Consider the following 25,319-nt stretch of genomic DNA (forward strand, 5'->3'; position numbering starts at 1 on the left):
AAACAATGTGCTAGATGGCTCTTCTTTCCACTGCCAGTCATAGAGAGCAAGTTGTTGAGTAGAGAAAATTTTCATGTCTCCCCCTCTTCCCTCCATATCTTTATCCTTAACAGCAGCATCCCAAGCTGCAGACTTTCCTTTGGAGCATTAACAGGGCAGTTGGACAAACGGTGCTCGCCCTGACTGAGCGCAGAGTTTTGAACACCTTCAAAACTGCAGAAGCTAATGAGGAGAGAGCTCCTGAAGGGCAGCTCGGTGATGAGCTGTGTAAGAAACTGTCATGTGGATTGCACCTAACAGTATAGCGTGGTGTGTCACAAAGCCAAAAAGTCTGTCTCCTTTGGTTTATCCTGCTTGAAGGCCTGCGACTTGTCATGGACTTAAATAAGGACGCAGGCGCAAGTTGCCCCTGACCGTGCAGTGTCGGTTAACATTGCCATCATTGAAACAGCTTCTCTCTTTTGTCGCGAAGCTGCGAGGTTTTCCCTGGCAGCTGCTTTGATCACCACTCCAAATAAAAGTACCTTTTCCCAGGAGGAGCAGGGAGGTGGTGGCTGCCTCTGTCGGTGAACAGCAGCGGTGCCTGGGCAGGGAAGCAGTCTGTACCAGTGAACAGTCCTGGGTGAGCTCTTGGGCAGCTCACTGGCTCCCACACAGCCCTGGCTGGAGAGGGAGAAGGTGCCAGGAACAGCTGCGCTGGGCAGTCTGCCCCATTCGGGGCTTATGATCATGGATGGTGGTGGTGGGCCTTGGGAAGGGCACTGTAGGAGAGAGCATTTCTCCATGTAGCCTGGGGCAAACCTTCCAAGAGGTGGCCATGGATAGGGTTTTGCAGTGCACAAGTGCCCTGCAAAAAGGATTGGGAAAACCCATTTTCCCTAACCTGGAGAGTGGTTGGCTTTCCAAGTCTGCCCTACCCCTTCCAAAGATGAGGATGAACTGGAAGAGGCCACATCCTATTGCGGTGCCGGAGAAGGGACCGAGCTTTCACTTCAGAGCTGTTAGCGGAAGCTTGTCGGGGCTGAGGAGGTGGTCCTGAGGTTGGGCTGCTTGTGCCATCCCAATGGGCTGGCAGCCAGAGGTGCCCTTTGCTCCTCCCTCTCCAACCATGCAGCCATGCCGGCAGGGAGGGGATTTTGTCCATCTCACCCATGGCATCAGGGTCTCTTGTAGGACCAACGAGCAACAACTCTGCAAGTTGTACTGGTTGCGAAAGAGCTGTCAGTAAAGGTGTAAAATCTCAATGGCCAGACCTCAGAAGGGATTGCAGGTAGCAAAGCGTAATTGTAGTCAGTGTTTTCAGTTGTCCAAAATGAGGACTGTCCATTTGCACCTTTGTATTTTTGGCTGTCTTCAAAGATAATAATGTGGAAAATATATTGTCAGCCCTTTTTCCATCAAAAAGAAGGGAGGAGGGCACCTGCCAAGGAGACATAGCAGCGGGTAAAGCTGGCAACCCATGGGGACCCTTGGGTTACGGCTTGCAGCCCAGGGGCTGGAGCGCCCAGATAAATGGGAGAAAGGGGGAAAAATATAAGCGAGGGAGCCCAGAGCCACTGAGCAGAGAAACTGCCCGGGGCTGCTGCACTGGCGTGGGAGGTGGGCTGCGTCCCTTTGATTTGAGGCGTTCCAATCAGAGGGAGCCTGGAAAGCTTTGGTGCCGCTGCTCTGGTCAGTGCTAATGAGGAGGCTCGCTCCTCTCATCACAGCACTAATGAGAGATTACTGCTCCACCGCAGCCTTGAAACCAGAGTCAAGCTGTATCAAAGCGCCAGTCCAAATTAAGAGCCTTTCCCAGTGGCTGGTATTTTACAGCCCAGTGGCCAATTTCTAAATCATAGAGGCCAATTATTTCCGAAGCCTTTGGTGTGCAGCTAATGAAGGCCTGGAAGGGCCCTTCTAAACGGTTATAAGCCCTGTAGGCGGCAGAGATGTAATGGAGGTGGCAGGCACAATTAGCCATCCATAATTCCTCCTAGCAGCTGATTAAAGTCTCTTTATCTGTCTTACCGAGATCAGAAGGGCACATATTTGGGAAATCAAAAATGCATTAGAGGCTGTCAGCTGGAGTCAGGGGCCTGTGCGCTGAGCCCTGGGGCAGTGGCATGGGCTGGGAGTGGCACAGAGCTGCCGTGTGTCCCCCCCATGTAGGGGATGGGCCCCTCGTCCCTGTGGGGTGGGGGTCCCCTGCAGCATCAGTCACCCCATCCTGTTATCCTGGCACCCTCTTTCCCTGCGTGGGTGTGGCTCCTCACTAAAGGTCTCCCGAGTGCAGGAGCATCCCGGTGGGCTTTTAGGTGCTGTGGAGACACCGAGGGGTGCTGGCCTCATCCTGCACCCAACGCGTGGTGAAGCACCCACCAGCCAAATGGTCTGAAGGGCACCTGCTGCAGCCACCTTCCCTCACCCTCCCCACCCTGGGATGCTCCAAAATGCGTCGTGGTGGGAATTTCATGGATGGGGCGAACGCAGCCGGAACGGGGAGCCCCCAGCCTGCCCAGCCTGAGCCCCGTGCTGGGAGCTGATGGGGCTGCTGGTTTTCCTGTGGTCTGTACTAGCTCTTTGAGACTTGGGGATGCCCACAGACAGTGAGACGTGGACCGCTGGTCCCGAGCCAGGGGGATTGCATGAACCGTGGTCTCCCCCGCTGTCCACGGGGGCTTCGGGGTGATGCCCGCTCCCCTGCACCCGTGCTGGGGTGGGATCGGGACGGGGCTTTCCTTGGGTGAGCTCGGGGGGGTGGGTCCCACGGCCGCGGCGGCTCCTGCCCCGTCCCCCGGTGCCCCCCTCCCACTCCCCGCGGGGGCGGGGGGTCCGCGGAGCCCCCGCGCTCCCCCGCGCCCGCCCCCGCGGGGTCCGGCGGAGGGGGGGGTGCGTTCCCCCTGCCCGCCCCGGCCCAGAGCCCTGCCGGGGAGGCGCCGGGATGGAGCGGGCGGCGGGCGAGGGCCGGCCCCTGCTGCCGGCGGCGGCGGCGGGCAGCGCCGGGCTCTCCTCCGCCGGCGCCGTCTTCATCATGCTGAAGTCGGCGCTGGGCGCGGGGCTGCTGAGCTTCCCCTGGGCCTTCGGCAGGGCCGGCGGCGCCGCCCCCGCCCTCCTGGTGGAGCTGGTAAGGGGGGCCGGGGGGGCCCGATCCGGGGTGGGGTCCGGGAGCGAGGGGCTGCCGGCAGCGGCACCCCCAGAGGGAGCCGAGGCACCTGCCGGCCTGGGGAAAGGGGCGAAGGGAGCGTGGGGTTCACCTGCCCCGGTGTCTGGGGGGCTGGTGGGGACCCTCCCCTCCACGCGGCGCACAGCGCCCGTGTCCCGCCCCAGGCTGAAAGTGAGAACAGCCAGGGCGGGGGTGCAAAAGCCGCTGCCGCCCTGGAGAAGCTCTTTGCATCTGAAGCCACGCTTCTGGCTGGCTTTTAGCTCAACCTAGAATAAAATTGCTGGCTGGTCCCCTACATGCCCAAAACATCCAAGTCTAAGCCCAAAGTATCACATACGGCTGTTCCTCCATCCTTTTGCTGATCTGCGTTACCTGGCGCCACAAGGCAACCCGGCCAGCGACCTGGTCTCTGGCCATGGCCCTGCTGCATCCCCCTGGGTCTGGGGGGGTGACGGAGGGTTGGCGTGGTGCTTCTTGCCGGGTCCTATCCCTGCAGGGCTCGCTGGTCTTCCTGGTGAGCGGGCTGGCGGTGCTGGGCTACGCGGCGGCCCTCAGCGCCCAGCCCACCTACCAGGGGGTCGTCCGGGCAGTGTGCGGGGCAGCAGCGGGGAAGCTCTGTGAGATCTGCTTCCTCCTCAACCTCTTCATGATCTCCGTGGCCCTCCTCAGGGTGGTGGGTGACCAGCTGGAGAAACGTGAGTTGTTTCCCCCCACTGCATTTGGAGCTTGCTTGCGGCCGGCAGCTCCCGGGAGTGAGGGGAAGGTCGTCCCATTTGGGCGGGGGGCAGCCCTGGGGTTTTCTTGGGACACCCAAGGACGTGGGGCTCCCTGGCCCTGCCATGGTATGATGCTCCCAACCCCCTTGGGCCACCTTTTGGGGCGCAGCTGACCCCCCCTGCTGCCCCCCACAGTGTGTGACTCCCTGTACCCCAACGGGACACTGAGTGGGGCCCCCCTGCCACCCCCCTGGTATGCAGATCAGCGCTTCACCCTCTCGGCTCTCTGCGTCCTTGTCATCTTCCCGCTCTCCGTCCCCAGGGAGATTGGCTTCCAGAAGTACTCCAGGTACCACCTGGGCTACCCCACGGTGGCCCACCCCTGGGCACCCTGTACCCCAGGCCACCTCCTCCCGGGTCCCTGCAGGGCCATGGGACCACCCTCCCTCCCGGCTGCCAAGGGTCTGTGTGCTGATGCTCTCCCATGCCCTGGCAGCATCCTGGGCACGCTGGCTGCCTGCTACCTCACCCTGGTCATCATCCTGAAATACCACCTGCAGGCAGAGAGCCTGGGCTTGCCTGAGCTCCCCCAGCCCTCCAGGTAGTAGGGGCCAGCCCCACGTCCCTCCTGCCCCATCCTCTGTGGCATCAGCATTGGCATGGGGCAGGGCTGGAGGCCGTGCAGGGAGTGGCCCCGAGTCGGGGGGGAAGAGCTGGCATGGGGACAGTGCTGGCAGGGCGGTGGGTGGCAGCCCCCAGCCCCAGCTTTCGCCCCAGCAATTCCTCCTTCTCCCAGAATCACTGGGCGGGAGGTTCCCGCGGTGGCATCCAGGCTTCAAAGCTTATGCCACCAAGGTCCCCTCTGCCTCTGGGGGCCTCACGCCCTTCGCTCTGTGCTTCCTCCCCACCGCATGCCACAGGGCCTCCTCCTGGGCCTCCATCTTCAGCGTCATCCCCACCATCTGCTTCGGCTTCCAGGTAGGTCAGCCTGACCCCACTGTCCCTGGCTGCTGGGGCAGTGCTGGCAGCCTCCCGGACCATGGGGACACCTTCCCTTGCGGGGGGGAGGGGGTACAGGGAAGGGACCCATGGCTGTCACCAGAGGTGGCTGTGGGGCAGGACACAAGCCCCTAGGGACAGGGGACAGCGGAACAGGGCACCCACGGGTGGGAGGCAAGGCACTGGGGGTGGGGGTTGTCCCTGCATGGGGCCCCAGCGCCATCCCCCCGTGCCTTGCAGTGCCACGAGGCCTGCGTGGCCATCTACAGCAGCATGCGCAACCAGAGCTTCTCCCACTGGGTCACTGTCTCCGTGCTCTCCATGCTCATCTGCCTGCTCATCTACTCCCTCACCGGTAACCCCAGCACCGGAGCCCTTCAGCCCCTCCTTGCCCCGGGGGTCCCCCCTCATCCATCCTCCTCGGGGCTCCTCCATCCTCCTCACTGGCCTGGCCGCCCACCCCTGCCTCTCCGTCGGCAGGGCTCTATGGCTACCTGACCTTCGGCGAGGCCGTGGCATCCGACGTCCTGATGTCCTACCCAGGGAATGACCCAGTTGTCATTGTCGCCCGCCTGCTCTTCGGTGTCTCCATCATCACCATCTACCCCATTGTGGTGCTGCTGGGCAGGTGAGGGGGTGGTGGCGAGCTGGGAGTCCCCCCTGGCCAGTGCGACTCCACTGGGTGCCGTCAGCCCCCCTGACACCCCCCCACTCCCCCCAGGTCTGTGGTGCGGGATGTGTGGGCAACCCCCAAGCGCAGGGCCACAGCGGTGCCCGAGGCGCACGAGCAGCGGAGTCGGGTGGTGCTGACGGTCGCCTGGATGGCCACCACACTCGCCATCGCCCTCTTCATCCCGGACATCGGCAAGGTCATCGAGCTTATCGGGGGCATCAGCGCCTTCTTCATCTTCATCTTCCCAGGCAAGAGTGAGCAGTGGGGGGGAGGGGAAGGGTCACCGGTGCCAAAAGCATTGCTGGGCGGGGGGATGGGGGAGCCTGCAGTGGTGGGTGTCCTGTCCTGGCCCAATTTTGGGGACGCAGGGCCATGCTTGTGGGGGATACTGTGGTGGGGCCTGGGTGAGGGGTGCCGTGGCGGCGGGGCTGAGCCTCTGTGTTGGCGGCAGGGATGTGCCTGGTGTGCATGACCGGGACCCACACCCTCGGGCCACGGAAAAAGTGAGTGTCTGCGGGCTTGGCGGCGGGCAAGGGCAGGGGCAGAGGTGGGGTGCGGCATCCCATGACCCATGGCCTGGGCAGGGTCCCTGGGGGTCACCAGGGCCAAGGTGGGAGCCCCACAAGGAGGGGGATTTGGGACACCTGTAGGCACTGAAAGCAGCAGCACTTGCTGTGGGACATGGGGGCTGCAGTGGGGCTGAATGGTGGGTATGGAGGGATGCGCTTTGACGTTGGGGATGTGCCTGGGTACCAGGGGTGTGCCCAGGCAATGGGGTTGTGCCCTGGCATCAGGGGTGTGCCTGGGTATCAGGGAGGTGGCCGAGTACGAGACCCCTTGCAAGGCAGAGTGGCTGTAGGGGAGGGAGAGCCATGGGGTTTGGAGGCACTGGGGCACCTGGTGGGGGCTGGGCTGGTGTTCAGAGGGGCACGGTGCCCCAAGGCGGGCAGCCGTCAGGTGCTCAGTGTCTGTTGTGCCGGGGCAGCGTGTCCCCATCACCGCTCCTGGCTGGAGAGGCTGGGGCACAGCAGCAGCCCATGTCAGGGGGACCTGGCATGGTGCTGGGAAGTTTTGGGGTAAGTGTGTGCCAAAGCGTGTCTGCAGTGCCTGTGGGGGAGCAGCAGAGTCTGAGTGAGGATGGAGGTGATGTGGGGGGGTCCTGTCCCCCATGGCGGCCAGAGGAAGCACCCCAGGACCTTGGGGTCTCGGCCAAGAGGGTGCCCTGTGGGGGGCCCATGGCTGGCTGGGCAGGAGTGAGGGTGCCCCCAGGGTGTCGAAGTGCTGGGGGACGCCAAGGCAGGAGGCGAGCAGGGGCACCCAGGTGGGAGACAAGGACTTGGAGAGGTCCCTCGAGGAGACCTGCCAGGGCGTGAGCCCGGGAGTGCCGTCACATGAGCCAGGGCGATGGGGACAGTCCCAGCCTGCCTGGAGCAGTTCAGGAAAGTGCATGGTGTGGACGACCCCACGATGGAGCAGCAGCAGGGTTTGGGGGTGAGTGCCACATCCTGGGGACTCAGTGTCTGGCCAAGATGGGGGGCTGTGTGCCTGGGGAAAGGGGGACAGGGAGGTGCAGACCCACAGGTCACGGGGCTGGGGATGGCGCTGGGGAGGGGCAGGGGTGGGGGCATGTGGCAGTAGGGTGGGGGCTGGGAGTGTGTGGGAGCGGCCATGCCTGAGCATGGGGGGCCGATGTGGGTCTGTGCCCCCTTGGTGGGGCCACTGGGCGCAAGCAGAACCAGGGATGGTCTTGTGGTGGTGGCTGCCAGGCTTTTGACCAGGTTTTGTGTGTCATTGCAGTGGACACGGGGGATGAGCCAGAAGGTCTTCAGCCATTCGCAGGGACCGATGCAGAGGACCGTGGCAGGGGAGGCTGAGACCCTGCAGAGGGCCCCACACCTGGGGGGATCAGGGGCCGGGGGGTGGCATGTTACTGGGGATCGGCTCTGTCCCACCAGCCCCCTGCTCGTGTCCCCACAGGGCTGCTCTCATCGCCTGGGGTGTCCTTTCCGTGCTCGGGGGTGCCTTCGTCTGCGGGCAGAGCGCTGCCCTGGCCGTGCTGGGGCTGCTGCGCTGAGGGGCCGCGGACTCCCCCATGGTGCTCCCCACCATGACCCCCCCACCATGTCCCCCCAGCCCCATCACCCTGGACAGCCACCCCGGACACAGCTACACCGCTGGATCCCATTGCGGTTTTATTTGGCATCACCGTCCCCGTTGTACAGCAGCTAATAAAGATGGGACCGGGGTATCAGTGAGGGCCCTGTGCCACGCACCCTGAGGGACCCTTGGGCACGGCAGGGTGGGGGCAGGAGAGGCAGCGAGCGCTGCACACGCACAGACAGACACACAGACACACAGACAGACATACAGACCCCAGGAGGGGGGGGGCAGCCACCCCCACGCCTGCAAGGCACCCTCTGCCACCGCGCACATGTGAAGGAAACCCCTCGGGACCACCCACATCCCCCAGGACTAAGGGGCACCCTGGGAGCAGGTATACCGCCCTTCACCACCACCCTGATGCCCCCCTGCCAGGGACACGGGTCCCCATCCCTGCAGGCACACACACTGCGCTGGGCACAGCCTCACCCCCAAAGCCCCCTCCCCAGGTGGCCCTGGGGACTAGCAGGGACCCCCAACTTACCTCCCCAAGGGGAGCTCCAGCCTCCCACTCCCACCTCTCCTCCTTATCACCGTCTCCCTACCCCTGCCTTGCTCCCTCCCCATCGCCTGGCTGCCTGCACCCTGCCTCCCCCACTCCCTGCCTGCCCATGCCTGGGGGATGCCCCCCCAACCCTGTGGGCCCCTCCCTGGCAGACCCCAGGGGGGTGCACACCCCCTCCCCAGAGACCACCCCAGGGAGACCACGCTCACTCCAGGGAGAAGTGACGCAGGTGATGGGGTAGCTGGGGGGAGAACCCCTGGGGGCTGGGGACACACACGGGGGTTTCCTTCACTGCCGACAGGTCACACTGACACTTCCCAACCCCCAGCCGTGCAGGGGGTCACGGCCACCCTGCAGCAGGGACGGGCGCTGGCGGCGTCCCCGACACTGGCGGTCACTCTCGGCTCAGGGTGCACCAGGCGGCTGCAGGGGAACGGCACCAGAGGGTCACCCCTGCCCGGCCCGGCATCGCCCCGTACCCCCCACCCCACCCAGCCCAGCCCGTGCTGCCCCCCACTCCGTGCCCCCTGCCCACCCCCGCTCCCCGACAGTGGGAGTGGTGCTGGCCGCCCGAGGGTCCCTGTCCCCCACCCCGCGGGGCAGCCGCCCTCCTACCTGGCACAGCCACGCTGGAGACGGCCTCGGGCTGGCTCAGCGTGTCCACCTTGACGTGCTGGAAGCCCTTGCAGGTGGCACTCTGCAGGTGCCTGCACCCAGGCGGGAGAGAGAGGGTGACAGCCTCCCCCCGATTCACCATCCCAGCCCCCTGCAACCCCGCTGGCTCTGGCAGGGGCTGGGTGCCAGCAATCCCACTCACCCTCCCCTTGGGCAGAGCGCCCTGCCACGGTTCGGGCCAAAGAAAGAGACCTCCCATCCCCCACGTCCAAAGGCATCCCCAGGTGGGAGATGCACAGAGACCTCCCAAGCCCCCTGTCCTCTTGACAGCGACAGCCCTAGGACAGATCCTCGCCCCTGCCGTCAGACGGGACAGAGCTTGGGGCTCAGCAGCTCCAACACCCCTCTGCACCCAAGCACCCCACCCAAAAATGAGCTTTTTGCGCCCCCTTCTCCTACCTCTTCCAGTCCTCCTCAGTCTCCCAGAACTCGTAGACAATGAAGGTGACCCCGTCAGGAAGCTTCACCGCTGTGATGCTGGCGGGAGCGGGGTGAGCCCAGGACCATGGGGCATCCCTCCCGCCCCAGCCCCAGCAGCCCATGCGGGGGGACCCCCCCCCCCCCCCCCCCCCCCCCAGCACCCCCCAGCCCATGCAAAAGGGTTTTGGTGGCCGAGAATCACTAAACCCCAAATCCTGGCCGTTTTGCCTCAGCCCTTCACTTGGTGGGGTGCTCCTTGCTGCAAGTGCAGCTGGACACCCCCTGACCCCCTCCCCCAGGCTCCCCGAGCCCCCCGGCCCCCCCGATGCGCGGCTGCCGGTGGTACCCACTGGAAGCAGTCCCGCTCCCCGGCCACGCTCTTCAGGTACTGCTTCAGGGAGCTGCAAAACTCGCCCAGGTGCTTGTGCGACACTGTCATCTCATCCCGCACCAGGAGGAGGTACTGCCGGGCCCCCCGAAACACAGTGGCATATAAGACCCGAAAAACACGGTGACACCCCATGCCCCCCACCCCCTCCCAAGTCTGATGCCATGCTGCAGGGACACCCCAGCACCCCGTGAGTGGTGGCCGGGCACTCTCACCGTGCAAGCTGTGCTCTCGCTGTCCGACAGCCGCTGGTGCAGGTCAAACCAGAGAGTCTGGGAAAAGGGGGAAAAGCAGCAGGGGGGTAGGCTGAGGCTGCGTGTCCCTCCCAGGCTGGTGGGTTTCTGTCCCCACCGCTTGGCATGACGGGCTGTGCCCCTTTCTCTGCAGGGGACGGCTCCGAGAGCCATCAGTACCTTCACGCCCTCCCACAGGACCCTCTGCAAAAGCTCCCTGTACTCCCAGCACAGGTGACATCCCTGACACAATGTCCTCGCATCAGCCTCAAAACGGCTGTCCCCTTTTCAAGGTCCCTGAATTGTCCCTGGGGCAGCAGGAGCAGGGGCATTCCTCCTCAGCAGCCACTCACGCCTTCCCAGCCCCGGGCACACTCTTATTTCCTCTGGCAACCATGACTGATTGACATTTTTCTGCCCTCATCCTTCACAGCACCTCTCTGCCCCCAGGTACAGCACCACCTTTCTCCTGTCCCCCTCTGCCCTGAAAGTGCAAACTGGGAGGATTTCAGAAACATCTCCTGCACTGCAACATTTTCTCCTTCAGCCCCTAGATGGAGTAAGATAAGAGACAAGATGGAGCAAGAGATGTGGCCTTCTTCCTTATCTTGTTTTCTTGTTTAAATAAACTCACAGTTAATCGTTGCCCATTCAATAGTTGCCGTCAGCTCATGAGACGTAATATCCTCCAACACCACCACCACCAGCAACTCAGCTCCCACCCGTGGCCCATGCACGCCACAGCACAGGAATGGGCATGGCCACCTCTTGGTCACCTCCATCCCAACCAGGGCAGGGAGGTGGTGGGGCTGCGGGGACACCCAAGGGACAGCCCTACGCGTGGAAACGCTGGCCCTTACCTTGTCCTCCAGCCTGCTGATCAGCTCGGCCAGCCTGTTGATCTGCCCCTCCAGCCCCTCCGCCTTGGTGTCAGGGGAACCTGTGCGGAGCCAGGAGGCAGTGATGGAGCGAGAGGCACCTGCGGGCACCCCCGAGAACCTTCCCCTCCGGGGAAGTCGGGCATTGCCTCTGTGCTGCCGCCGGGACCGCAGCTCCCTTCCCCGAGCGCCCCAAGCCACCCCAGGCTGCCAGTGTGGCCGGGAAGCAGCCATCGCTTACCAGTCTGGAAGCTCTTCCCGTGCTCCCTGGGGACCATCCGGCTGGTGGGAGAGTAGCTGGGCACGGGGCTGTCGTACCAGGTGTCCATCAGACCATGGCCAGCCTTGCTGGGGTAGTGCCTGCAACCAGAGAGTGTACAGGCCGTCAGGGAGGGCAGAGCTGGGCATGTACAGCGCGGCGTGAGCTGGCCCCAGGGAGCTGACATTGGAGCATCTTTTTTGGCAGCTCTGCCGCCGATGCCAGACCCCTTGGAGAGCAGCAGTGCCTACATCGTGCCCAGGCAGCACAGGCTTCCTTCTCGTACCATCCTTCAGCATCACGCGGTGTGGGGTTGGTCAGAATTAGAGCAATATCAGTGGGCTGCTCCCAGCAGCTGTCACTTTTCTTCCCTGCTTATGAAACACTGCAGCAGCCCTCCCAGCATCTCCTGCAGCCCTTGGGAATTTTTTCTCACCTAGTCAGACACCCGCTACATTGGGCATTCGGGTGCCGGTAGCTGTGCCCAGACAGCTGGCTGCGCCTTAGCGGGGGTGGTTTTGCAGTCGGATGACTTTGGCGACTAACACATGGGAAAAGTTGCTGTCACATGGGCAGCACACAGGCTGCCCATGCCTGAACTGCCGCCCATGAGCACGGAAAGCCTGCCCGCCTGGCAGCCTGGCCATGCATCCCACCAACAGGCTGCAGCTGTGGTTCTTCTGGAGAAGGGAGACACATCCACCATAGCATCTCCTCCACCTTGCTTCTCCCTCTGTGGCTACAAAGCCCATTTGGCCTGGCTCATCTGGAGGGCCTCTTGGACAAACACCTCTTGGAGAAAAGGCATGTGTTTGCACTCATGCATGCACGTACCCCTGAGACATCAATGACCATCCAGCCTCAGCGTCTCAGTGGTCCCCCCCAGGCCCTTGTTAATTTGCAAGCCAGAGAGGATGCTAAGAGCTGCCATCAGTGTGCGGTGAGATGGGAATGGGTTTTGGGAAGGATGACCCTCTCTTTCCTTCCTCCTCCACCGACGGGAAGCCTGAGCCACAAAGAGAGAGGCTGAGCTGCTCAAAGGGTTTCCAGCGTTTCCTTCCAGCAAGAGCACCTCTGTGCCAGCTGCCCACTGATGGAGGTGCCCAGGAGCCCCAGCTCCTCTTGGCATCTCTTGCCAGCCATGCAGCTCCCGGCTGGAGACAACACGCTGAGCACTGGGGAGCTGATGGGCACAACTCCAGCCAGCATCATCCCTGCCCTCTTGTCCCTCCCCAGACACCCAGTTCCCTCCAAAGCGCAGCAGCCGGGTGCCCTCTCTACCCTTCCCGGCTACCCCAAGCAATTTCCGCTGGCTCCTTTGGTGCCAAGGGAGCAATGTCCCGGCTGCTGTTGTCGCCCAAAATCAGCCAGTGTGGACTTGACCATGCACATGGGAATGTGACGAGCAGATCTGCTTCTGAAGAACATCCCCAAGATAAAGAAGCAAGAACAGCAATAAAGGTGGCAGGAACATCCCCATCGCTGCAGGCTGTGCAATAATCCCACTGCCAGCGCTGAATAATCCCCCGTCAATAGGCAGGAAATTAGGCGAGAACAAACAGAGATTTCTTTTTAATCACAATTTAATGAGGTGTCTCAGATTTGGACACTCTGCTCTCGCACTTTGTTTTACAGCCCTTTATTTTGGTGCTTTTTAGGCTGCCTCTTTGCAGATGCATGAGATCATTTTTTGTGGGGATTTTTTTGGGGTTTTTTTTTGGCTATTATCACCATGAGAAAACAACTACAATACTCCTCATTATGAACTGGGCCCATACATCAGCAAATAAAAGCCAGCAAAGTCTTTCATGGTCTCTAATTGCTCCGTCTGATATTGGGCTTGTTTCCTTTTCGTTGTTTCCGAGGAGCTCTTACTTTTTCCACATGTTTTGTACAAGGTTTGCCACAGGCCATCCGTTTCCTTCCAAAATGGGGAGAAGAAAGCGATGTGGGGTGATGAGATGCCCCCAGAGCATTCCTCCTAGGAAAACCGGTGAGATGTCACCAGAGCTGCCCAGGGTCTCGCTGTGTCCCAGGCAGCAACAGCTCCTCTGAGACCAGCCCACTGCTGCCTGTCCAGGATGCAACTGCTGCTGATGTTAAAACCGAAAATGCCAAGACCTGGCTGCAGTGAAGCATTTGGGCACGTCAGCCCCTGCAGTGTCCCAGCGGGGAGCTGGGATTTTCACTCTCTGCGGTCCGCGTGCCTTGGCCCCCTCTGCCTGCCCGCAGCTTAGGGAAGGCGAGGCATCCCCCCAAGCATCCCGTGGCCTCCTGGATTGCAGGTATGGCAGGAGAGGGATTCGCTTCATGAGCATCTGATGAACGGTTTCCGTGGCAACCTGTCCTGGTTACAGCCGGTGACTGTGCTGAGGTTTGGGCTATGCTGCTGGGTACCCCTTATATTTTAGCCCTGGCAGCACTTGAGAAATCTTGGAACTGTCTCCTCTGTCTTCTCCAAGCTCAGCAGCACGTGCCAGGCTGCTGGGATGGGGACGGTCCCCTCACGTGGGACCCGAGGATGGCGGTAGTGTCCGCAGTGCACAAAGCACCTTTTGCCTCTGTGGATGATTTCACCCGCTGGGTGCCCCAGCAGGAGGGACAGCATCCCCGGCACGGGAAGCTGACTGCTGTGGGCTGTACCCAGCACACGAGAGACATAGTGACGCTGTGTTTTGCCTTGGATGAGAACAGTGGCTTTGCTCAGAGAAGCAGCCCCATGCACCCAGTGCTGCCCAGCCCCCTTGTTTGCATCCCCCCCCTGCACTGCTCGTGAGTGGCGGGGTCAAGAGGGACCCTTAGAGCTGTGGGATAGTAAGGCACAGGGCAGGACAGAGTGGCGGAGGAAAGCCCCGAGAGCTCTTAGGAAGCTGGGAAGGGAGGCAAAGAGAAAGGCAGCCACTTGCCCGGCTCCCCTTCGCTCCCACACACCGTCTGCTGCATTTTCCCTCGCCCTGCAAAAGCTTCCTCCTCCTCTCCCTCCCCCTGCACCAAAATCAACCGGGAAGGGGAGAGAAGGGCAGGAGGTGCTGCAGACCTGGCGGGGTTGGTTTGCTCGTCAATGGCGTCCACGGCACTCTCCACGGAACTCAGCAGCGACTGGGTCTGGTTTGCCGTCTCCTTCAGCAGGAAGTGGGTCACGAACTGGTCCACGTTGCTGCCGCTCTCGTACACCTGCCAAGGCAGACAGTGAGCACGGTGAGACGCAGCGCTGACCGCCCAGCGCTGGCAGGCGCCCCGGCTGGTGCAGCATCCGTCCAACATCCCACATGCAAGCTGGTCCCCTCCATGTCCCCGACCGTAAGGGCCACAGGAGGAACGAGCACGTACTGTCCCACACCATGGGAAGCATATAGCCCTCCAGCATCTGTGGGTCGCCCAGCATATAGCCCCTCCAACATCCATCACCCCGGAACAGACTTATAGAGGCTGTGATGGGAGGGAGTGTGGGCAGTGAGGCACACCAGCAATGTAAAGAGGCGATTACCCAAAGCCCGTAGTTGCTCTCTTTACCGTGATCTTGCAGGGCGAGAGCCAGCGGGTGCAGGTATGAAAAGTGGCCCCTCCTGTGCTTTGGAGACCCCTACTCCAAGAGCTTCAGCATGTTATTTAGTGCCTTAGCCCACAACAGTATGGCCAACCCAGCGCTACAGTAAAAGGGGTTTGGGACGATTAACATGGCTCTCCCCGGGAAGCCGCAAGCTGAAGGTGCCTTCAAGCCAGCAGCATAAAGCTCTGGCAGTCCCCACACAGGTCCCTCCCATCCCACGCTGTGAGACAAGAGCCTCAGCATATTTCAGCGTTAGTTTTGGGTTTTTTCTGAAGTGGGAGAAAAGGAAAGCTCTGGCCATTTGGGGCCAGAGGCAGGATGGAGACAGCCCGCAGAGCAGGAATGCCTTCAGCAGGAGGCAGGCTGCTCCCAGGGAGCTTTGCTGGAGGAGGACGAGCTGTTTTAGCAACAGAAGCTCCCGGGGGAATCCAAACCCTCCCAAGGCAGAAAACACTTAATAAAATGTTTTAACAGCACAACCGATCTGCTTAAAGTACCCAGGACCCCTTCCCCAGCACAGCCTTGCGGCACCCTGCTTATGGCACGGTCCTGCTCCTCCACCTCCTGCCAACCACCAGCAGAGGTGGGACACTGGCACAACTGGACCAACACCGGCACAACCAGCCCGGCACTAGCCCAGCCAGTCCAACACTGGCTCAACACCACTCCAACCAGTCCAACACCAGCCCAACTGGTCTGACCCCAGCCCAACCAGACCAAGACCAGACCAGCCAGGCCACTGGCCACACCAGGTCTGGCTGATGCTAACCACTCAGCATCAGAGCTAAAAAAAAACTTGTGGTGAAAAAAAAGGCTCCTCTAAACCCAAACTCACTAGCATCACTTTTTCCCCAGACTCTTTCCACGCCATCAGTGCCTGCTGGGACAGCACAGCAAGTGGCCCAGGCAAACCCCTGCTAGGCAGCCCGTCCCTGCGTGCTGGCACCTCCTGGCATGGGACTCCTCCGGGACTCACGACTTTTTGGTGCCATGAGATGGGGATGGACACTCCTGGCTCCCTGCATGCCGCCGGCAATGACCAAACTCAGGGGTGAGACTGGAGTGGTCCCAGCACCACCAGTTATATGAGCACACAGCAGCACAACATGACTACCCCAAGCTCCCCAAAGCAAATTATTCTTGTTTTATGGTGAAGCGATTAATGAGGGTTATTTCCATGGCAACCAGAGCGGCTCCACAAGAACCCCAAGGGCCTTTATCTCTTATTTTAAATCATAAAAGAAGAATGAGCTGAAGAAAAACACTTCTGGGGAAACTGGTCGCAGAGCTGATTTCTCACCCCTGATTTGGTAGGGGAGCATGAGTTTCTTGACGGCTTCTTGAGCATCCAACTAGCACGGTGGTTAATGACCACATTGGTCATTAATGGTAAATAACCATTGGTTATAACACTATAAAATTGGTTATAACTTGGTAAATAACACAAAAAACTTGCTCCCCTCCCTGTCACAGTTGTGGTGTTTCTGGAGGACGCTCACGACATGGTGACCATCGCCAGACGGTGATGCTGAAGCAAAATGCTGTGCAGCATGCCATATTCATGGTCTCCTGCAGCTGCTCGCTGTAGCACCATTGGGTGGCAGGGAGGGAGATGTAAGGAGGGCAGGGATCGATGCGCCGTGTTGTTCTTTCACCAGCACAGCCCGTCCCAGGACACTGGTCAAATGGAGACGGCACTGGCTGAGGGCACTCTATGGGCTGCAGCAGATCTGCATGGGGACCAAGCACTGGGATGCTCCTCAGGTTTGGGGGATGCACTCGGCAGCACATGCGGGACCCTGCCACCTTTTCAGCCTTTCTCCAAGCAGGACCATGCTCCCCTGCGTAGCCCCAGAGCTCCCCAGTACAGCCCAGTGCACTCCACCAGCATCACCATTATCCAACAGCTGGGTCAAGAGGGAGGAAAGCCGGCATCAGTGCTGGATATGGGGAGATGCGTCAGAAGACCTGGCAGGAGGAGGGGGGATCTCCCTGGCCAGGGATCATCAAAGCCTCAGGAACACTACCCTTAACACGGAGTGATTGCCTCTGAGTTATCTCCTTCCTCCACGGCCTGGCGATGTTTGAAAACAAGGTCAGCTGGCTTAGAAAAAACTGCTCACCAGCTGGTTGTTAACAATGAGATTCATAACACCCTGAAACCAAGTGCAGCTGGTGCGGCACTGCTCGCCCATAGAAATGAGCACGGGATGATGAGCGTGATGGAGCAGTGTCCCCATCAGGGCTGCCTTGAGACCATCTCTGCCTCGCGAGGGGAAACCAAAGATCAACGTCTCCCTCGCTCCTCCCTTCAGGATTTTGCCTTATTTTACCAGGGAGTGGAGCAGTGGGTGCCATGCCACGAGACCACGCAGCCTCCCAGGGCTGGCTGTGCTTCCTTGCCTGCTACGGAGGGGGTTGCTGCTGGGCTTTTTGGACCAGGACACTGGTGCCACCATGCCGAGCTCGGACATCTCCTGACAAGTCCTGCCCAGCTTTCCCTCACTCTGTGCAGGCAGGAAGAGTGATGAGCAGGCAGCCTGGGACCACGGATGTGGCAGCTGGCGGAGCACCAGGCCCCCTCTGTGGGAGGCACAGGTACCACCATGAGACAAACAGCAATAGAGCCAAGGGAGTGATTTGAAAACATTTGTTGAGGATTTGGATTGGGAAAAAAAAATTTGAATGCAGCCACAAATATTCCTGGATAGTTGGACAATCTCTGTTCTCCCTAGAAAAATACTCACAACTCGCTCAGAACGTGCAATATACACTATATATACACCATGTGTATTCTTTCCAAGCACCATATTATACTCACAGACATATATGTCACATCTGAACAAGTCTGTATAGACAGTGTATTAAATTCACTGTCAAGGTACCTCACCATTCATCTTCCTCTGCCAGCACGCTTTGGAAAGAGCCCCACGCTGGGCCAAATCCACCTCTTTGCCCAGGCAATTATTTTATCATTTAATACATCTTCCTCTATCCACACTCTGGCTAAGGAGGGTGTATTAAATCGATAAATCTCCTTGGTGAAGACATATAATTGCATTTGGGATCTGAAACAATTTCTTTCTTTCCCCCCCCTCCATGGCTGCTCCCCCCACGCATGGCCCTGCCTGCAACCAGCAGCCTGCCCGTAATGAAGGCGTAAATATATTAATCAGGTGCTCAAACAGGCTCTGCTATAATTACAGATAGGTTTTGATTAACTCTCGCACCCCGCCCTGCTCTGATTGCTGGTGCTGGGGATCTGACTGCTGCCTCGGCAGAGGGCGGCTGTTCCCGTGGGCTGGGGGCTATGTCCCTCCTCGTGGATTTAATATAGACCTGCAGGCCTCTGGGAGCTGCAGCACTGAACATGGAGTTGTGCGCGCTCCTTCGAGTGGCTGATTGGATTATTCTTTTAATTAAGAGCGCGGGTTTTCTGGGACATGATTTGCCCTGCCAAGTGCGAGGGCTGGATGCAAGCATGGGGCTGGCCGGAGCTGGAGGCCTTACCCAGGTCCCCGTGCCCTGAGACCCCCACTGCTTCTCCAAGCATGATTGCACTGCAAAGACACAGTAATTCCCCATTAACGTCCCTTTCCAGCAAGATCTCCAACACCACTGCCTTGTCCTCTTCTCCTCTGATAGTCGTCCAAACCATGTACCAGATCCCCCATGGATGCTCCAAGCCCATCGACTGATTTTACACCCGCTCTGTGCTGTTTAGCCCACACTCAGTTTCCCTTCCAGAGGTGCGAAAAGTGCACCACTGCTTTTTCATTTCAATCCATACATCAAATAAATGAGGTAACATGCTGCTATTTACCTCCACTTTTCTGCTGCTCTCCAGGACTCTCAGCCTGTCTCCTGCAAATGCCACCAAAAAATTTCCTGATCAACCTTTCCCATGCCTCATGAACAGATCGCTCTCCCTAGCATGGAAGCCTGCTCCTTTTGGAAAATTGTATTCACGAAGGCGCAGGCTATGCCGAGTGCTGTCTGATCACACAGACTGGCTCCAGGTGCTAGAATATAAGGCTGCGAGAATATGCGTACTTAAATGTTGGGATTTTATTACCTAACTACAGCCTACAATCTCGGTTCAGCTTTAGGAAAAATCATACAGGTGATTCCCACGTTCATTTAAATCAGCTTAACTCCCTACATCGAGATTCACTGGATGGACGGATGTTGGGTACAAAGCTACGCCAGCTGGTGCAAAGGAATATTGGGGTGTCCATGAAGATCTGATGCTTTTTGGCAGGCCAGTAAGTACGATAGCTCTGAAATTAAAGCAACGGTGGGGGTTTTTTCCCTCACTTAACTAACTCTGGCCATTTGCCAACCCAGCTGTGACATTTGCTCTCAGGAGCCGGGTCTGAAATGTGTGTGCTCAGAGGCTTTTCAGCTCTAGCAAATGTCTTATTTGGCATTGCAAAAATAAGTCATTACGAAGACCAGCTCCAAAGGAATCCTTCCCATCATCTTATTAAAACATTTGTCAGTCTGTCCTAGGGAGATTTAATGAGGTTTGGTCTTATTAATTCCACCCTGAAGAGTTATTTCTTCCTTGCTTTGCTTGAGAAGTTAAAATATTTAGGGAGATAATATAATAATTGCTGCTCAATGAAGCCGCTTTGTGCCAGAAGCTCTTGGAGGGGCGCATCTCCAAGCCTGTTCTTTTCCATCCAGCTAGTCCATTAGTTCAAGGCTAGAAAGACTTCGGCATCACAGATACTACTCTGCTGCAGAGTGTTTTGCTGGCAAGCCTCGGTTGAGGAAGGAGCATGGTGGCTGCCAAAGAGGCAGAGGAGGGTGAAAAAAGGCATCTCTCCCTTTGCTAGATCCCCAGCTGCCTGGCCTTGACGTCTGCTGCTGCAAACGGGCGGCCGCATGCATCTGCAGCGAGAAGCAAACGTAAAAGCCTCACTGAAAGGATGGCCTCTAGATTTCTGCAGGGGACGGCGCTCAGGAGAGCCTCAGAAAGCGTCAGTGTTTGACAAACCGGGGCATGAGCCAGAGACATTGAAAAATGAGAGAAGGAAGGGGTGGGAAAAGGACAACTTGCTTTAGCCACAGGTAAGTGGGGAAATATTGCCCAGTGCTGGATCCTCTGGTCAGTCGGCTGAGGTCCAAGCCGCAAATCCCACCCCTCTCTTCACATCACAGGCTTTTTAGGTGTCTGCAATGCACCTTCCCACACACAGCAGGTGCACACATCAGGGCACAGGCTGCTCAAAGCCCCGCCACGGCTCTTCCAGCATTCTATTCTATTCTGCACCTGCCCCAAATCTGCCCAAATTCTGGCACGGATTAATGAAAACACCCTCGGGATGTGTAACCTATGTTAATCACAGCTGGAATTTTGGTGCCGTTGAGTGCTCGGACTTGCCAACGCTGGCGTCGAGCATCCCTCAGTGGGCACTGCAAACTGATGCCTAAAGCTGGGCTCTCATGGCTGTGTTCCTGTGCGTATCAAATGACTGAAAAAGGAGATTTTCCAATGTTGTTGAGCATCTCAAAGCTTCTTTTCTGGCATTTTTAAAGGTCACAATTTAGCTCGTTAAGATCACAGGATGTAAAATATAAATGAGTCTGTGCCACCCACGGACTCAGAGACCTCCCCCACGACAACCCCACACCTTCCCTTTGCCTTGCAGCGTTACAGCCTGACCAACGAGGCTTTCCAGCGCTGGTTTTCAGTGAGATTGGCCACATTGGCTGACATTTACCAAGCCTGGGGACATTGATGCCTTCTCCAATTTTTATTAACTTCAACCACTGCCGAAGCATGCTCACGGAGCGATGGCACCGAACTGAGGAGGCTTTTCAAACGGAAACCAAAGCCAGTTCTGTTTCACCCACGCTTTTCCTCCAGTTAAAAAAACCCAACCCAACAACAAACCCATTGCCATGCCCTGAAACACCCCTGTCAAACCTCATCCCAGGATGACGGAGAGGTTATCTTCCACCCACTCACCCCTTTAAAAACCAGGCATGTGGTGCTCTGTAACCTCCAAGTGCGTGATTTAAATTTGTTGCTCATAATTGCCTGTTTTCTTTCAAGAGATATTTTCTTATAATTAGAATAACACTCAGACCTGCCTCTCGCTCCTTTCCCTCCCCCCGACTCTTAAATCCCTTCAAAAGCAGAGACCCAAAACTGATTGCCTGGCACATAATCAGTAGAAGAAACCTGAAGAGAACAGACACTTAAATAGTTGATAAATGAAAGCATTAACATATGAAAGACCCTCAGCCTTCCTGAAACGGCTCTAAAAAACCAAATGAGGCACCTGTTCAGATAAAAAAAATAATGACGGCATCACATGGGTTTTAAAAGTCTTTTGCTATAAAATCATCCTTTTATAAATCTTGGTGTTGGACCCTTCTCAGTTCATGTTTGCCTTGTCTGGTCCTGAAGGTCTCCTGCCATGGGCCCTTCCCAAACAATTTATCACAGGACTTCCCTCTTCTCATTATTAGAAAATCTCCTCGCTGCAATATAATCCCATCATTTCTCGATGTAGCCACGTGGATGTGAAGGGCAGGTAACTCTTGTCCCATGCATGTGCTATACAGCACACCCCCTGAGGTCACCTATGGATCAAGAGGCATATGGTACTTTTGCACCTTGCCCACTTACTTAGCAGGCAAAGAACAAACTTGGAAACGAAGTGTGGCCTCCTACTTCTGAACACCCTGGCTATCATTAGCCTTTCTCTTCACACAAGTTCCTAATTAGCTGTATTTAGTATCCACAAGACAGTAAATTAATACACATTTTATTTCAGTTTTCCAAGGAAAGTACAGATTTTGTTTTCCAAACAGGACCTACTCAAAAGACCCTGCAGATGTAACGACGTGGGATGGTCAAGCTGCTGAAGGCTCAGCCTGGCTGTGCCAGCTGGTTACGTGTTGACTTGGTCCCTGCCTTTCCTTTTGCTGGCTCCTTCAAAGCTGCTCTCGGGCTACTTGGCAAGACCACAGCACTGATGTCTGGTGGATTTATTCCCTGTGCCATACAATTTATCCAATCTCAGGAGCAATAGCCTTAAAACAGGAGGGAGGAGGAGGAAAACCATGTCCTACAGGAGGTCCATGAGAGCTGGAGCCAGGGCAGCACAATCAGGACCTCCAAAGAGATGCTCTTCCTTCTCAGAGCAAGAGGAGGAACATGAATTTTGCAACAACAGACAAGCAGAAGAGCAGTGAATAAATATCTTCATCTAAAAATAAGCTCCAAGAGAGACTTTCTTAAGATTCATCTCCCTGCCAGCCCCACTGTGCTCCCTGGCAGTCTGGCAGCCCAGCTGGGGCTCATGCACAGCCCTGTGGGGCTGGCAAGGAAATCACTCTGGATGGCATCGCACAGAGAATCAGCTTTCTGGTCTGGAGTCTGAACACAAAAGTTGGGGAAAGTTCAGTTCTTGCAGAACTGAGTAGCACTTTTTGCTTTAATTTGCGGTGCAATATTTTCTTAAATTAATTTCAGAGGAGAGTTGCAGAAATACTTTCTGAGAAGCTAAACAAATATGCCTTGTTTCCTTTTAGATTATAATTGAACTATGAAGTTCCATAACTTTTCCAATAATCCACATAATTTTTTTGCTATAGAAATTGATACTGAAATTGTTCAGAAACGTATCATTCAAAATATATGGAAAGATGACTCAGCCTTTACCAATTCACCGCCCCATCGCCACTCCTTTCTTTTTTCAGCCAAAACCATTCACCATGAATACATCTTTAACTGCTCTATAGGAGTGTGTCAAAGCTAGCATTTCATCATAAAATCACCCATCCAAGAAAGGGGCAAAACTGCAGCTAATAATCCCTTAAACAGCTCCCTCCCCGTCAGGGCAGATCTCTGTGCTGCAAAGGTGAGGAGAGACGATGCTCTGAGCCCCTCAGAAAAGGCAAACTGCCCATTTGAGCAAACATCCTGACGCCTAAAGATGAGTCAAACGCTTCCAAGGGGGTAGATGATGACAAGGTGCACAGGATCTCCTGGGGTTCAGCCAGGACAAAGTACCAGGAGATAAGCTGTTCCCGTGTTCGGCAGCAAGGAAGCCAGAGAAACGCTTCTCTGAAGGAGAGCCTGATGTGCGGTAGGGTACAAATTCTCCCAGGAAGAAAGATGAAGCAACACATGTGCTGCACTGCAGTGGTACCCCATGGGCTTCAAGCCCAGACCAGCTGATGCTCATGTAACCACCATGGCTTGGTGCAAGCCAAGTCGGGGCCAGATCACGATGTCTATGGGAAGACCCAAGCAGCTCATGCTGTTTGGGCTGGGCACCACCCTGTGTTGCTCTTATACCCTGCCACGGGCCAGCCTCCTGCCACAGGAAAGCACTGCTCCAGGAGCCTCAGATGACCTCAGTACGAACACCAAGTTTGTTCAGCAGAGCAGGAGAAAACCTGCTCAAGTAAAATGAAAGGACGAGATAAAGGATTAGCTGGAGGGTGGGAGCAAAAGATTATTTTTAAGGATTATTTCTACTGACTATTTTATCTTGAGGTGTCATCATTCAAAAAAGAGCAATATAATATTTGGCAAGTTTAATTTTGGCAGGTAAGAATGCAAATGAGAGCACTCTATATTGCTGTTCTGGATTGTGCTATAAAACAAAAAAACCCCATCCATCATTTTTAGCATCCAAGACTGGTGGCAGATGGTGCTTGCTCTGGGGTGGTTACTGAGCTGCTCAAACAAGCACTCCTTTGCAAGGTGCTGCTGGTGGCTGAAAGCTGGAGGAGACCCACAGCCACGCCGGCACTGGCAGTGGGGAGAGGAGGTCTGCTGCAGCAGCTCCCACTGAGCCCCAGGAGCCCAGCATCTCCTGTTCACTGCAACGACATGTCATAAGGCAGAGACAATAAGGGTCAATTGCAGCAGGAACAATTTAACTCACAAATAATGTACGCAAACCTATTCACCCGTATGTATACACCTCTGAGCTCCCTAGCGCTGCTGGAGCATCAGCAGCTGGTATTGAAGGTCAGTACACTCAGTTTTCCCTTTACGATTCACATATTCTCTCACCTAAATAATGATTCTCGGGAGAAAACGTGTTTGCAGCCGGTTTGGGTACAGTGCCTGTCCATAAGACACATGTGTGGTATTTGGCACCCTGACATGAGAAGGCTCTCAGGGGGTGTGTGATGTGTCACCACTTGGTCATATTTCCACTCCAGGTCCATTAAATGAGATAAAAAGGATTTTGGCAAGTGAGAGACTAGGAGCGCAGCTGGCAGCAGGCAAGCAAGGGTAAAACACCATCTTTCACATCGCCTGTTGCTCCCCTCCAGGACCGAAGGTGATGCTGAATATCAAGTACAGGGTGGTCCAGGGCCACCCACAAGTCCTCAGGCCTCCTCCATAAATCCCTCCTGCTGCCCCTCACTCCTCCCTGAAGCCAGTCTCCAAATCCCCCCTAATTTGTCAGCACCCCCCTCCCCTGCTCTGCTCACCCTGTTCCTGGCCCTCACCGAAGCAGAGTGGCGCAGTCTTTCCCCGCACCGTGTTCATGAGCACTAGAGAGATCAGCTCCATTTCATTCCGGTATGTCCATGAGGGGTTGTTGCAATTTCAGCTCCGATTTTGGGCAATTTTGCTTTCCAAGCACTCCCCTTCCAGCTGGGACAGGGGAACACGCCAAGGATGGTCACCAGCGCTTCTTGGACCCGCCTGGTGCCCAACAGGAGCATCTCCAGGAAGGAGTGATTTGACCTCAAATCTGAGCTGCTTCATCCTTGAGGGCATTCCTCACTCAGCGTTTTTGGGACTTCTTTGCAGCTTGCTTTTAAAGTTTGTCTCACTGCTAAAGGTCAGCCTTGCTAATGTTTCCATGCTCAGTGCTGCAAAACGCTCATTTGGCAAAAGTGGGGAGCAGGAGCCACCCCAGTGCAGCAGGTAGTGGAAGCCATACCCGGCAGGAACAGGGCTAATTGAGCCTCTCAGGCTCAAAAAAACACAAAATGTGCTTTTTTTACCAAGCTAAAGCACATTTCCCGGGGTGTCTGGGTGAGGGTGTTGTTCAGTGGTAATCACCGCCCCAGCGCTCTCCCTCCAGCTTCCCAGGCACTGTCCCCCACTCCCCTGTCCTGAGCACCCCTCGAGGCTGGCAGGGATGGTGGAGGCATCAGTGGGCACCGTCCCACAGTGGGCAGCCCGAGGCGGGGGGTCAGTAACCGAATGGGAGGGACAGCATCCACCTGACCCCGGTTGCCCAGCCCGTACCCCACACACCCTTCGACACCAGACACACAAACCATGTCCTTCCCGGTCATGTTGGTTTTGATATTTGCCAACCGCACTATAAAACAGTAAATGAGAATTATGTAAGAACATCTCCCGGCATCAGCTTTTTTTAGATCCTGAAAGTTCATTTCCTTTCTCTCCAATTTATCTTTGCATTTCCCATTGTCATTGGCAGTCATTTCAACATGGCACGGACATCACTGTATTGGAAAATAATTATAATGACAGATTTTGTTTCGCTGTATGAGACCTTCCACTATTGAATCTAATTACTGCTGATACTTTATGAGCTCCTCCAGCACGAGATAATTGCTGCTTTCTCTTTTTATGAGCAAGAAATAATCAGTTGTCTTTTAAGGTGAGAAATATAAACAGCAATTAAATACCACAGCTATCTAGCCCCTCCCGTCAGCAGGCACCTCTAGTCGGAAAGCCAACACAGAAGGAGGTTAGG

General features: G+C 56.8%; 2 protein-coding genes across 2 annotated transcripts in view; one reads left to right on the forward strand and one right to left on the reverse strand.

Annotated features, from left to right (window-relative positions):
- Positions 1–2,923: 2,923 nt before the first annotated feature.
- On the forward strand, positions 2,924–7,674 carry SLC38A8 (solute carrier family 38 member 8). The gene is given in 11 exon segments (XM_075509751.1): positions 2,924–3,106; positions 3,642–3,840; positions 4,057–4,210; positions 4,358–4,462; positions 4,782–4,839; positions 5,101–5,229; positions 5,231–5,305; positions 5,307–5,488; positions 5,582–5,781; positions 5,985–6,036; positions 7,511–7,674. Coding segments are annotated over 11 exon segments (1,434 nt in total). The 3' UTR covers positions 7,608–7,674.
- Positions 7,675–8,496: 822 nt separating this feature from the next.
- The window catches only part of NECAB2 (N-terminal EF-hand calcium binding protein 2), an 85,962-nt gene continuing 69,139 nt past the window's right edge, over positions 8,497–25,319 (reverse strand). Inside the window, exons 6-13 of the mRNA XM_075510552.1 lie at positions 14,089–14,225; positions 11,034–11,152; positions 10,775–10,854; positions 9,897–9,953; positions 9,644–9,756; positions 9,273–9,350; positions 8,814–8,905; positions 8,497–8,621 (exon numbers count right to left, since the gene is read on the reverse strand). Of these exons, the coding sequence (XP_075366667.1) occupies positions 8,593–8,621; positions 8,814–8,905; positions 9,273–9,350; positions 9,644–9,756; positions 9,897–9,953; positions 10,775–10,854; positions 11,034–11,152; positions 14,089–14,225 (705 nt within the window). The 3' untranslated portion in view covers positions 8,497–8,592. The remainder of the gene's footprint in view (positions 8,622–8,813; positions 8,906–9,272; positions 9,351–9,643; positions 9,757–9,896; positions 9,954–10,774; positions 10,855–11,033; positions 11,153–14,088; positions 14,226–25,319) is intronic.

The sequence above is a fragment of the Mycteria americana genome, chromosome 8 (genome assembly GCF_035582795.1).
Source record: "Mycteria americana isolate JAX WOST 10 ecotype Jacksonville Zoo and Gardens chromosome 8, USCA_MyAme_1.0, whole genome shotgun sequence".
NCBI lineage: Eukaryota > Metazoa > Chordata > Aves > Ciconiiformes > Ciconiidae > Mycteria > Mycteria americana.